Genomic DNA, 14,405 nt, shown 5'->3' on the forward strand with positions numbered 1-14,405 from the left:
TTTTAAATAAATTACTTGTAATAAAAAAATTATAGGTATTGTTTGGATACATTTTATTAATCAATATATTTTTTAAATTAAAATTTTGAAAATTTTGAGGCAATGCCTTTACAAGAAGCTCTACCAAGTTGACATTTCAGAAAAGATACAAACTACCTATCCTTTTGGACAAAATAGAATTGCACATGTTTAAAAGAATACATTCTTGATAATTGTTTTTTTTTTTTTTTAATTTTTTAATTCCAATTGTTTATAAAAAATTACTGATGGTATCATCATTATCTGTGTAACCAAACCCAACAGCTAGTTTGTGAAGAATTTTTTAAAAACAGTTTTCTATTCTTCAAAATAAAAAACATAGAAAACATGTTTAACAACCAAAAATTATTTTTGGTTTTAAAAACAAAAAATAGGATATTTTCATAGAACATGTTTTTTTTTTTTTTTCACATTTTTTCTTCTAAGGGTTTTTTTAAGAAATAATTATATAAATATATAAAATGATTAAAAATAAAATACTAGATAATTTTTTTTTTAAAAATATATAAAAATATTAAAATCAGGTTAAAAATATTTAGGTTTTTAAATATATTTTTGTTCTACAAAAAATCAAAGCATAATTTTCAAAAATTATTTTAAAAAACAGTTACCAAACACGCCCATAATTTTCCGTTGGGAGGTGAGCCCAATAAAAGGCAATGAAGCCCAAGCCCACATTAAAAAGGGTAAAGAGGCCCATGCCCACATCAAAAGTAGCCATATTTCATAGATTTATGAGTTGGAATAATAACAACATCATCAGCAATGCCAAGAGAGACGAGCCCTGGCTTGAAGATCCTCTGGCTATGGACGATTGGCACTGCTGGCAGTACTCTCTCTAATCTTATTCTCGCCAACCTTTTTTCTCTTCTCTATCTACACATTTATGACCCCATGGTTTTGCAGTTCTTGTTACAAGTGTGATGAGGACAAGGCTAAGAGACATGGAACAACAGCTCACCAGAACTCAAGAGCAAGAGGCCACTCCCAATGACTCAATCATAACTGATGTGGTACCTGAATCTGAGGGATTTCTTATAGAAGACAGGTCATAGATTGAAACCCATCAATGGTTTGCTGTTTTTCTCAGCTTTTGCTGCGTTTTCCTTGATATCTATGAGCACATGCCCTATGTTTGATGAATTGCCTGGCTGACATTGTGGAATCCCATTTGAATGTGTTGACTGAGGTTGTTTTTGGTTATTGAGATTGTATCTAGCATTTCAGTATGCAACGTGTTTGTTGAAAAGTTTTTGAGTGGCATTTTGAAAACCTCTAATCCCCATGTCGATATTTGAACTGATTTTGATTTGCTTGAGAATGCTTTATTTTGGTTAAACTAGCGATGGATTGACCTGAAAGCCTAAACTCTTAGGAAACAGACAGCCAATAGCGTATATCAAACCGCAAACCCTTTAGCATCTTGTCTCAGGTGAGCTGCTCATGGGTTCAACAAATAGGGGAATAAACAAAAGGTTGAACCCTATACTGAAGATATAATACCATGTTCAACCATCAATTAATCCAAAGCCCTTATCAATCTAGTTACTATAATAATTCAAATTGCAAAAAACAAGAGATTGAACCATGGAAAAACTCATTGTTGAAAAGGGCTTGTAGAAGAATGAGTATTGGCTCCGAAATGCAACTTGTTTGGAACATCTTTAGTACAAAAAAGGGAGTCATTTCTAGTTTAAACTTTGAACTTCATGATCATCCTTGTGGTGTGAGCTTCTGAGCGAAAATTCGTTATTTTTGGAGTCAGAAGTCCTAAAAGACCAAGATTCTTTATGGAAGCCACAGTTGATGGACTTTTTGGGAGACTGATTAGATTATGAAAGTAATGTTAGTTAACATTCTGTTATGGTTTCTGGTTCATTTTTGGGTCCTAATTTCTTGGTTTCTATAGTTCCATGATTAGAGTGACATGGGTCAGTGAGGCTTTTGAATGCATGGGCTGAAGATTTTTAATCAGGGAAACACTGTGATTAGTGCACCCGGGTGTGGAGTTTTTGCACAAAGAGATTTGTTTTTTGGTATAGTGGATATCTATGCTTATGCCGATGATTGATTGCATATGTGATTGCTTCTCTCAAAAATGGGATTTCACATTATGTGGCCCTTATCTTGATTAAGGGTAATGAGTTGGCTATAGTAGTGTGGTGATCCATGTATTGTCCTCAAGGATGATTATGTATAAGTTGATCAAGGTATAAATGGTGTGAATTGATATGGTGAGGGTCCAATTGATGTATTGTAACAAATCAAATTTGAAAAAATTCTGGATATCAAAATTGGCTGGAAATCAAAATGAAACAACTATTAATGACAAAGCTCTCAGAATTGGATTTCACTAGAGATTAATTTTCATGGTGAATTAGATCTCATATTGATCCATTTTTCATCTAGTTAGGTGAAGATCTTAAATCATCGCTAAACCAATTTTAGATTTGGCAATAGGTCTAGATCAAATAATTCTCTATGTAGAAATTCCAGTTCAATTGATCAATTATTCACAATTCAATCCAGTTGAAAACAGAGCATGGCAAGTTGTGTCTCTTCTTGCTCACTGAGCAATCAAATTCAGCTATAAAGCATGCTAACCCAGCATCTAACAAGCTTGAATGAGTTGAAAGATGAATTGAACTTGATTTCACATCCATCTGCAAAGATTAAAGCTTCTCTTCTTCAACATCATTTGAAATCAACCTAGTTCTTCAAGAAGTCTCACCAGAATGCAGGTGCAATAATTCAAAAACGTAGAAATCCCCTCACAACATTCTCAAACATGATTTCTAAACATCAACAAGGGAAGATTGATTGCACAAGAGATGCAATCATCTTCCTTTTGCAAGAACATTCAAACCAACTTGGAGACAACTTTCAAGTGATGATTTGAACTTTCGAACCAGCACATGACATGTGAACTCTTGAACATTTTCATCTGAGTCTTGAATTTTATTCCAAACCATCTTTGCATGAAAACTTTAAAAACACAGTTGCCGTGTAATCTCACATGGACATTTGAAATGGCAGAGCACAAGTTCGCATGGGGTTCCAAACTGAGTTGCTACATCTCTCGAATTATAACCTACTGGTCCTGTTCAAATGGCTCTTTGAATTTGCACTGTAATGAAGTTTCAAACTGCACTGTCAAGCATCCCAAGTTCGCACATGCTACCCCATTTTGAATTGTCATTCAAACTTGACCAAAACATGTATATTGCTTCTGTTTTCTCACCCATAAGCTGTCTATCATCTGGTTCCTTCCTTTGCATGAATTTAGCCCCTTTACTATCCAATACCCATATATCAACAGCATCAATTAAACTTTCAATCTGGGTTTTTGTGTTGTTCCTCTAAATCCATTCATTACTTCTATCCTTCCCTTCAACACACCCACTTCCTCTTCCCCTGACACTTCTATTTGATGTTATGCTCACCATCCACAATTTTAATACAGCTCAATCATTAACATTTCATCCACCATTCCAACTTCCATCTTCTTAAGCTCACCCTTACTTATGCATAATTCCTTGCCAATTATACCTTAAAACATTTCCACAGCTCATAAAAACTATTGGTAAGCACTGCAAGAGGACAATATGTTAATTGCATAAGTTTAGAATGATCATTACCTAAAACATGTCAATAGAGTTCTAAATTAGCATCAATAATATGCGCTTTTTAAGTAGTAATTAGTTGAGCAATGAGATGGTTATTTCAGTTATGGTACATGTGGCTGAGAAAGAACTTTGCATTTGAATTTTGATTCTATAGGCAATGATGTTGCAGCTCAAGTAGCTTCACAAGGATGCGACAAAGTGGTGTTGGTGAGCCAAGGAGGGTTTCTCACATAGGTTTTTTTTTTTCTCTTTAATCTAAATTATTGTGCTCAGGCAAAGAAAAAAAGCGGTTTCTTGATTCAATTTGCGCAAGATCCAGTTGTTTAGTATGGAAACAAAGCAATAAGAGTAGGAATGGATTGGTTTTGCTACTTACTATGCTCATAACAGAAGCAGCATCAATTTTCTTTTCTTACGGTTATATTTCCTGTTTCTGCCAGCTACTGTTTTTTATCATATCCATTGTCAACTCATTAAAGAACAGAATGTTTGGACACTTCTTTATTTATGTGCTTATTATCATTAATCAAATTGATTATATTTTAGTTGGTTTGTATTGATATGAAAATATAGCAATAGAACAAATGGAAGGATATATGAGTAGGTTGATGGAAAACAAATTTTTGTAATGTCTCTATATAAGGGGATGATGGAATCATAGGAAGTAATATTCCTTTTTTCTTTTTCCCCCAAGATGTAGATCAGCTCTAGTGTCCTTTGGCAATAAGAATTAAGACCAGAGGTCCTTGTATTTAGTTGTAGGGTAGGGCTTGGATATTCTTTTATTTTATAGTTAGATCAATATGTTTAGAATATGATGATTAGGATCATGAATCATCCTCTTCCTTTGACAAGAATCGATAGTAATGTATCATAGATGATGCCTCGAGTTGATGAATAATGTCACAATCTGCTCCATAATTTGCAAAAATCTGCTCATACGATTCAAGAATCTCTGAAGTTGTATTGCAATATTTTGTTTGTCCTACAAGTTTAAGATAAAAGCCAAAGTAAGACGAATACCTTTTTTCAAATGATATATAGTATATCAATCCTCTAGAAACATAGAAATGCTGAGACCGAAAATTTTGTAAGAAGAATGATGAAGATTGTTGTCAAAATATGAAACATTTTTAAACAATAGAGGTTGTCAATATGAGGAATAATATACCATCTAGGTTCAAGACGTTATTATAGCTTTAGCATGGAATCGTGTGTAGACTTGGATAGTTGGAAACAAAAAATATAGACTTGCTATTAGAAATATAAGCAACAAATTGCTGAGATTTCTTATTATATATATATGATCCAAATCTCTGTACAACCGGCTTTTTATTTCATGTGCCTTTGTCTCATTTAATTACACAAGTGATTATGGAGTACCATGAAATCTCATTGCCATCTCTTGAAGGCGAACATATTGGGGATTTGGGGCACAATCTCTTGGAAATTCATTGTCATTTTTTTTCCGTCTACCATTCAAGTAGATCGATACTTTTATTTCAAATGATACAATATGAATATAGTATATCAATCCTTCAAATTAGGAATTCTAAAACAATGTATAGGAAAGAAAATGAAGAGGAAAAACAAAATTAGATTTAAATACAATAAATTATTTTTACAAGCTACCCTCACTTATATTTTTCTTTCTATATAAATATTAAATACTTTAAAAATGTATAAAATTTTAATTGTATTTATGGAATACAAGAAAACCATTTGTCTTAATATTCTTTTTTCTTTTCCTAATATTTTCTAGGAATCAAACATCGTCTTAGAAACATAGAAAAATTTTGTAAGAAGAATGATGAATATTTTTAATGTATTTGTGGAATACAAGAAAACCATTAGTCTTAATCTATATATATATATATATATATATTAATACTTTCTAGGAATCAAACACTGTCTTAGAAACATAGAAATTTTTTACAAGAAGACTGCTGAAGATTGTTATCAAAATATAATTTTTTTTTTAAAATAATAGTGGTTGTCAATATGAGGAACAATATACCATTTGTTTAGCATGAAATTTTGTGTATCGAGCATATGAATATATTTTAATATTGTGAAATATTTATCTTTTAAAGTAAAGGAGACATCAATGAAATCAATAGCCATTGTTACCTACCTTTTTGAAGCAAAATTAAGAAAACCATGAAAAATTTCACAAGTATGATGATTTTTTTTTTCCTTTTTTTGGTATATCTTAGGCAAGTATGAAAAATAATAATAATAATAAAAATATTAAAAATACCAAGTACCATGGAGACACAAATATAGAAGATATCACGTGGATATCATAGATTATTTTATTTTAATCCTTGTTTATGTCATGAACCTCCTACAACTAACGGATTTAAATGTCATTGCAATTGGAAAAATTTGGAAGGAAATGTAGATTGAGAAACAATTAAATACCTACAATAATTAATTCTTTCATGTACTCTAATTAACTTATTTTATTCAACATACTCATTTGGATAAATACCCTTTCATTTTATCTTTTAATACACCAATTCATTCTTTCAAATAATTTATTCTACTTAACAAATCTAATTTGAATAAATATCCTTTCATTTTATCCTTTTAACAACAAAAATTTTCAAGTGTTCCAAAACTTTCTTATTAGCTTGTAATTTCTCTTTTTTAAAAAATCTTTCCTTTATAATCAAAGCCTTTTTCTATGTAATCATTAAGCTTGTGTCAAGATTTAAACTCTTTGTATCAAGGTATTATTTCAATACAAAGTTTATTTCAGATTCAATTATTATGCTTTATTTTATACTTTAAATTACATTTGTAATTAATCTTGTTGACTCTGTTTATAGAGAAAATTGACGGACTTGAAACTTGTTGAAATCCACGGGATTGAAACTTGTTGAAATTGACAAAGTAAAACTTGTTGAAATACACAAATTATTCGAGTCGACAACTTTTTGTTTTTTGCAAAATAAAACTTCTCCCATGTCATGAATCGTGTTTTCTATCAACTTTATATATTTCACACGTTTCTTTTGAAGTAACTGTTTAAATGGAGGACACCACTTCTTCCATTTTGAAAATTTTTCAAAAAGCTTTTCACCCATTAACTTTTCCATCCACTTTCTTTGTTTCCAACTTTTTTTTAATCGTTAGATAACTATAAAGATACAATTGTATAAAAAATTCTTGAAATCTTTCAATATATTATTTCTAAGAGAAGATTTTCAAATTCTTCTCTAGCTTGCCTTTCTTTGACATATTTTCTTTTGTACATATCCACAAGCTAAGAGAATTGAGATTGAAAAAGAGAAGGGACTTTAGGAAGGTCATTTGAGGAAATGGCTTTTTGAATATTGTTTTCAGTAATGAATTTGTAGTTAGAAGAACCATAAATCTCAAAGTCTAATTGTCTAACAATCATTCCTGATCTCTAATGATGAATTTGTTTTTTGAGACTTGGCCAAGATGCCTCTTTTTCGAACAAAGGATGCTTTATCAATAGACTTTAAGGAAAATGAGATGTTAAGATGGGTAAACTCCTCCATCATTTGACTGCTCAGGAGGTTTGCTTTCAATGATGAGTTCAATTGGCTTTACAAATACTATGAGTGAGAGCACACTTACAGTTTTGCATTTCTAATAAAAAAAAAAGAAAAAGAAAAAAAAGGTTGTGAAAAGATGTAAATATTGAAAAAAAAAAAGTTGTAAAGAAAGAAAGTGGATGGAAAAGTTAGTGGATGAAAAACTTTTTGAAAAGTTTCCAAAATGAAAGAAGTGATGTCTCCCATTTAAAGAGTTACTTCAAAAGAAACATGTGAAATATATAATGTTGATAGGAAACAAGATTTGTGACATCGGAAATTTTTTATCAATAATCTATAAGAAGAAACAAAGACGTGTCAACTCAAATAATTTTATGGATTTTAACAGGTTTCAATCTCGTGAATTTTAACAAGTTTCAAGTTCGTCAATTTTCTCTATAATTAGAGTTATCAAGATCAATTGCAAGGTAGGGACAACTAAGAGTAGATAAAAGCTAGAAGAGTGTTCCCAAAAAATCTTTTTTGCCTTTTGTAATTCATCTCATTTCAAAAATCTTTCATTTGTAATCAAAATATCTCTCTATGTAATTATCAAGCTTCTATCAAGATTCAATAAATGAGAGGAATTACAAAAGACTAAGAAGATTTTTTAGGAACACTCTTAACTTGATTTGTTCATTATTGAATTTGATGATTATTGGGTCATAACTGTCTAAGTCTATTTTGACTTTGCAAATATTATAAGTGAGAGCACACTTATAGTTTTGTTTTTTTAATAGAATTTTTCTACACAAAGGATCAAATACTCATTATTGATGTTGTTATAATTAGTTTACCAAATAAAACTCATTCCTTAAATAGAAATTCTAAAAGTGCTACAATTAAAAATAAATTGCATTATGTGTTTTTACTATGCTTATCTTGTAACTTGAGCCTTCGAATTTATCATTTAAGATCTTAAAGAAGATTAAAATTTTTGTGCTGATAAAATGAAAATCTTGAATTTCTTTTGAAAGTTTTAGATCTTTATTTTGAAAATCTCAATTTTTTTTTTTGAAAATGTCACATTTGATTCTTCTTTAAAAAAATTTCTTTGTTTCCTACAATTGAAAGTTTCAAGATCTGTATGCATTGTTGTGCAATGTTTATTAGAACTTGAAGAATTAGTAAAACTATCTAAATTGTCATTTATCTATTTAAAATACAAAGATAATGCATTTAAAGCTTCCAATTTTTTAACATCAGAAACTTGTTGAAATCCACGGGATTGAAACTTGTTGAAATCCACGGGATTGAAACTTGTTGAAATCCACGTGATTGAAACTTGTTGAAATACACAAATTATTCGAGTCAACAACTTTTTGTTTTTTGCAAAATAAAACTTCTCCCATGTCATGAATCATGTTTTCTATCAACTTTATATATTTCACATGTTTCTTTTGAAGTAACTGTTTAAATGGAGGACACCACTTCTTCCATTTTGAAAATTTTTCAAAAAGCTTTTCACCCATTAACTTTTCCATCCACTTTCTTTGTTTCCAACTTTTTTTTAATCATTAGATAACTATAAAGATACAATTGTATAAAAAAATTCTTGAAATCTTTCAATATATTATTTCTAAGAGAAGATTTTCAAATCCTTCTCTAGCTTGCCTTTCTTTGACATATTTTCTTTTGTACATATCCACAAGCTAAGAGAATTGAGATTGAAAAAGAGAAGGGACTTCAGGAAGGTCATTTGAGGAAATGGTTTTTTGAATATTGTTTTCAGTAATGAATTTATAGTTAGAAGAACCATAAATCTTAAAGTCTAATTGTTTAACAATCATTCCTGATCTCTAATGATGAATTTGTTTTTTGAGACTTGGCCAAGGGGCCTCTTTTTCGAACAAAGGATGTTTTATCAATAGACTTTAAGGAAAATGAGATGTTAAGATGGGTAAACTCCTCCATCATTTGACTGCTCAGGAGATTTACTTTCAATGATGAGTTCAATTGGCTTTACAAATACTATAAGTGAGATCACACTTACAGTTTTGCATTTCTAATAAAATATAAAGAAAAAGCAAAAAAAAGGTCGTGAAAAGATGTAAATATTGAAAAAAAAAGTTGTAAAGAAAGAAAGTGGATGGAAAAGTTAGTGGATGAAAAACTGTTTGAAAAGTTTCCAAAATGAAAGAAATGATGTCTCCCATTTAAAGAGTTACTTCAAAAGAAACATGTGAAATATATAATGTTGATAGGAAACAAGATTTGTGACATCGGAAATTTTTTATCAATAATCTATAAGAAGAAACAAAGACATGTGGACTCAAATAATTTTATGGATTTTAACAAGTTTCAATCTCGTGAATTTTAACAAGTTTCAAGTTCGTCAATTTTCTCTATAATTAGAGTCATCACGATCAATTGCAAGGTAGGGACAACTAAGAGTAGATAAAAGCTAGAAGAGTGTTCCCAAAAAATCTTTTTTGCCTTTTGTAATTCATCTCATTTCAAAAATCTTTCATTTGTAATCAAAATCTCTCTCCATGTAATTATCAAGCTTCTATCAAGATTCAATAAATAAGAGGAATTACAAAAGACTAAGAAGATTTTTTAGGAACACTCTTAACTTGATTTGTTCATTATTGAATTTGATGATTATTGGGTCATAACCATCTAAGTCTATTTTGACTTTGCAAATATTATAAGTGAGAACACACTTATAGTTTTGTTTTTTTAATAGAATTTTTCTACACAAAGGATCAAATACTCATTATTGATGTTGTTATAATTAGTTTACTAAATAAAACCCATTCCTTGAATAGAAATTCCAAAAGTGGTACAATCAACAATAAATTGCATTATGTGTTTTACTGTGCTTATCCTGTAACTTGAGCCTTCAAATTTATCATCTAAGATCTTGAAGAAGATTAAAATTTTTGTGTTGATAAAATGAAAATCTTGAATTTCTTTTGAAAGTTTTAGAATTTTATTTTGAAAATCTCGATTTTTTTTTTTGTTGAAAATGTCACATTTGATTGTTCTTTAAAATATTTTCTTTGTTTCCTACGATTGAAAGTTTCAAGATCTATATGCATTGTTGTGCAATGTTTATTAGAACTTGAAGGATTAGTAAAACTATCTAAATTGTCATTTATCTATTTAAAATAAAAAGATAATGCATTTAAAGCTTTCAATTTTTTAACATCACTTCATGCATTTTAGACAATAAAGGTTGTCTAAAATGCATTTATGTGATTTGTCTAGAATTTTTATATCTTTATGAATCCTAAAGGAAAGATTACTTTTAGGAAATATGAGAAAGTAAATTTCCTAAAACTAATATGTTCTAGCTAATAAAGTTGTACATTAAATTTTGTATCACATGTTTTAGTCCATTGTGGATATTTATATTGAAATATTACCATATGATAGTGAAAAAACAAAGAAATTTTGGTCATTCTCTTAAAACTAACAATAAAAAAAACTAAAAATTTAGATAATCACTAGATTTTGAAAATGCATTTTAACTACATTTATTTTGTAGGTAAGTTATTGTATCTCATTTTATATTTCCTTTCAAATTATTTCAATTACAACATTTGACATTTAAATGTGTAATTTGGAAGATATCCTCGTATCTTTTATAATCATATCTCCATGTTTTTTTTGGTATTTTCTTCATACATTATTATTTTTATTTTTCATATTTGCCTTAGATTTACCCAAAAAAAATAAAAATCATTATACTTTTTAAAATTTACAATCTTTATAATTTACTTCATAAGGTAGGTAGCAATGAGTATTGATTTCATTGATATTTCTTTTCAATGCTATTTGCACTTTTAAGAAAAAAAATACTTCATAAGATGAATATATATATATATATTTATATTTCAAGCGTTCAATTCCCTTCTCGTCGTGTATATGCAAGGTTCAACACTGATTAATTCATTCAATGGATACACAGGTTCCCATACAATAGGCCAAGCAAGATGTGTGACATTAAGGGATAGGATATACGACAATGGAACTGACATTGACACCACTTTGCTAGTACCAGGAGACGCTGTTGTCCTGCTGATAATGGAATGTGATGTAATCCTCCATGTTCCTTAAAAAAAAATGTTTTTCTTCCCATTTGTCAACCTTTCATTATCAAAATTTAAAGGGATGTGCTTTCATTACAATCAAATATATGAGGCAAGTCATGTGCATGATGGGACCAAGATTGAATGGTGTCATTGGAAAATACACATAGGGATATGAAAACAAGATTCTAAAATGGGAGAAAAAGTCTTTTATCAAGAGCATATTACATAAACACCACATGAGGTTGTTGGAATTTTTATGTGTGGACTTACATAATCAATATAATAATGCCATAAATCAATGTTAATTTAATTTGTGCATTGTGGTCCATAATGGGGCTGAACACACTGTTGCTTAATTTCTATGGGCTCACCTTAATTCACTTGACTGGCCCATTAAGTCAAGTGGTCCAAACTGTGAATGTGTGATATGCAATATATATATATATATATATATATATATATATATATATATATATATATATATATATATATATAAGGGAAAAAGGTAGGGTGGTTATCCTATTCTGTTCTGTTTCTCTTTGGGACTGAGAAGAGACTGTACGAACTCACTCTTTAGAGCACATTCTTTTGGGTGTTGAAAGGGAAGAGCCAATTGAACTCGGGACTTCTCTCTTTCACGAATTGAGAGCATCTTTGAATATCAGACGAACACAGGAATGACTTTCTATGGAATCAATCAAGGTCAATTTTTCTTAATTCACAATTTATTTTACTGTATGCTTTAATGTCTTTCATGAGATCTTGGTTATGGTTTAAATTTTTCAACAATTGGTATCAGAGCAACCATGAATGACATTTAAGCTGCAATTTTTTTTTTTAATTTTCAGATTAATCAAGGTTTTCTTGAAGTCAATTTTTGGGGGGTTTTTTTTTTTTTTTTGTTTGATGTTAATTCTCCATTTTGAAGCAAAATTGATGTGGGAGACTTGTATAAAACACATTTTGGAGGAAAACCCATAATTTCTTTTGGTTTTTGGAACTCAATTGATGGGATTTCGAAAACTAGGGTTTCTTATGGCTTTTCGTTTATCTGTTTGTGTGCAAATTTTTGGTCAAGATTGATGGATTAATGTTTGATGATGGAAAACCGGTTGTTTGCGTAGGAAATTGCATAATTTTTTGGGCAAAATTTTTTTTTCCCTTCTCCAGATTTGTACAGCCAGAACCAGGGTTGTTCAACCCGTAGAGAAGATGATGATGTCATCATGACATTATATTAAAAAAAAAACAAATTTTTTTATTTGTCTTGACATTCTTGGAATGATAATGCATATGTTGAAATTATTATGCATTTATGAAATTTGGCTTTATTGGGACAATTATTTTTATTATTATTGTTCTTTTGGGTATAATTTTTTGTGTTATACCAATAATGTTGTCCTAAGCTATTTTGTTGAATATCTTAATTTATTATGACATTGAAAAACACTTGTGTGATTGCCTATTGCAATTCTAAGTGTGTCAAGTTGTGCAAATTGAGATATTTTGAATTCATCATGATAATAGTGAACATATATGTGATTACCTATCGTGATCCTATATGTGTCAAATTGTCTTTGTTGTTGTATTTAATCTCCCACATTTTGGTTGTTTTATTATTGTGATTACTAAGATCCATACGGGTATTGTAATTGTCCTATCGATGATTATAATACTTGGTAGGATGCTTAGATTGGTGAAGGAAATTAATTATATATTATGAATCGTACTAATTTTCTTTGCCATTTCGGTAATAAAATTAGTGTATCTTGGTTGTGATATTTAATTAGTTATCCTTACCACTGTGGAATTTTCAAAATTCCAAGCTATTGGTAAATTGAGTAATTTTGGAAACTAGCAAATAACATGATTTTGTAGTAACATGCATATTGTTTTATTTTTCTATTTTCCAACTACTAGAAATCCTGGTATTTCTCTGCCATTGTCTACCATCAAGCCTCTTACAGGAAATAATTTTGAGGAATGGTTTGAGTCTTTCAACATCCATATGACCTTGCAAATTCTGGACTTGGCTTTGAGAGTTGATGAGCCAAGTAAACCCACTGATATGAGCTCTGCAGACGAAAGATCCTTTTATGAGAAATGGGAGTACTCCAATAGGAGTTGTTTGATGGTGATGAAATACACAATGGATAAGTCCATTAAAGAATGTGTGCCAAAGACAGAAAGGGTCAAAGAATTTTTGAAATATGTGAAGGCTAATTATACCAAGACTGATAAGGCAGAAATGACAACTCATTTGAAGCTTCTCACAACCACTGTGTATGATGGAGTAGGTGGGATTAAAGATCACATCATCAAACTAAAGCACTATTTCAACAAGGCAAATGAGATGAAAGTAGAGTTGAGTGAGAAATTTTTGAAATGGTTGATACTTGAGTCTCTTCCTGCTCCCTTTGATGCAGTGAAGTTGACCTATAATGCCTTGAAGGAAGAATGGACTTTGGAGGAGTTGATGTCCATTGTGGTGCAACATGCAGTCTCACTGAAGAAAAATGAGACCCACTCTATTGCTTTTGTTACTAACCATGGGAGCAGCATGAAGAAAAAACCTTTACACTAGAACTGGAGGGTATAAGCAATTCAAGAGGAGAGGGAATTCGAGTCAAGGAGCCCCTAGTGGATCTGCTTCATCTAATGCTGCAAAGAAAGAGAAATTCAAGTGGAAGTGCAACTTTTGCCATAAGATTGGGCATAAGCGGGTTGATTGCTTTAAGTTTAAAAATTGGCTAGAGAAGAAGAAGAAATGTAAAATTGTGGTTATGGTTGATTTGAATGCAAACATGATTGAGACTAATATTGTTGATGTTCATGCCAATTCTTGGTGGTTAGATACTGGTGCCACTATTCATGTTACTAATTCTTTGTAGGAGATGACAAAGAAAAGGAGGCCGTCAAAGCATGAAGAATTTGTGTACATGGGTAATGGAAGCAAAGTGAAAGTAGAATTTTTTGGCATGATAAAACTAAGATTGGCCACCGAAAGCTTTTTACTGTTACACGATGTTGCTTACATTCCCTCACTTAGGAGAAATTTGATTTTTGTATTTGTTTTGGATAGACATGGTTATTCTTTTCACTTTGGAGGTGGAAAAGTGGATATTTTAAGC

At 30.4% G+C, this 14,405-nt stretch overlaps 1 protein-coding gene across 1 annotated transcript; it reads left to right on the forward strand.

Annotated features, from left to right (window-relative positions):
* Window positions 1-804: 804 nt before the first annotated feature.
* Window positions 805-13,858, forward strand: LOC100854667 (uncharacterized). Its single transcript, XM_059736591.1, has 3 exons — window positions 805-868; window positions 946-1,087; window positions 13,195-13,858. The coding sequence occupies exons 1-3, from the start codon at window positions 805-807 to the stop codon at window positions 13,856-13,858; spliced, it is 870 nt and encodes a 289-aa protein (XP_059592574.1).
* The last annotated feature ends 547 nt before the right edge of the window (window positions 13,859-14,405 follow it).

This window comes from Vitis vinifera, chromosome 4, assembly GCF_030704535.1.
Source record: "Vitis vinifera cultivar Pinot Noir 40024 chromosome 4, ASM3070453v1".
In the NCBI taxonomy this organism is placed as follows: Eukaryota; Viridiplantae; Streptophyta; class Magnoliopsida; order Vitales; family Vitaceae; genus Vitis; species Vitis vinifera.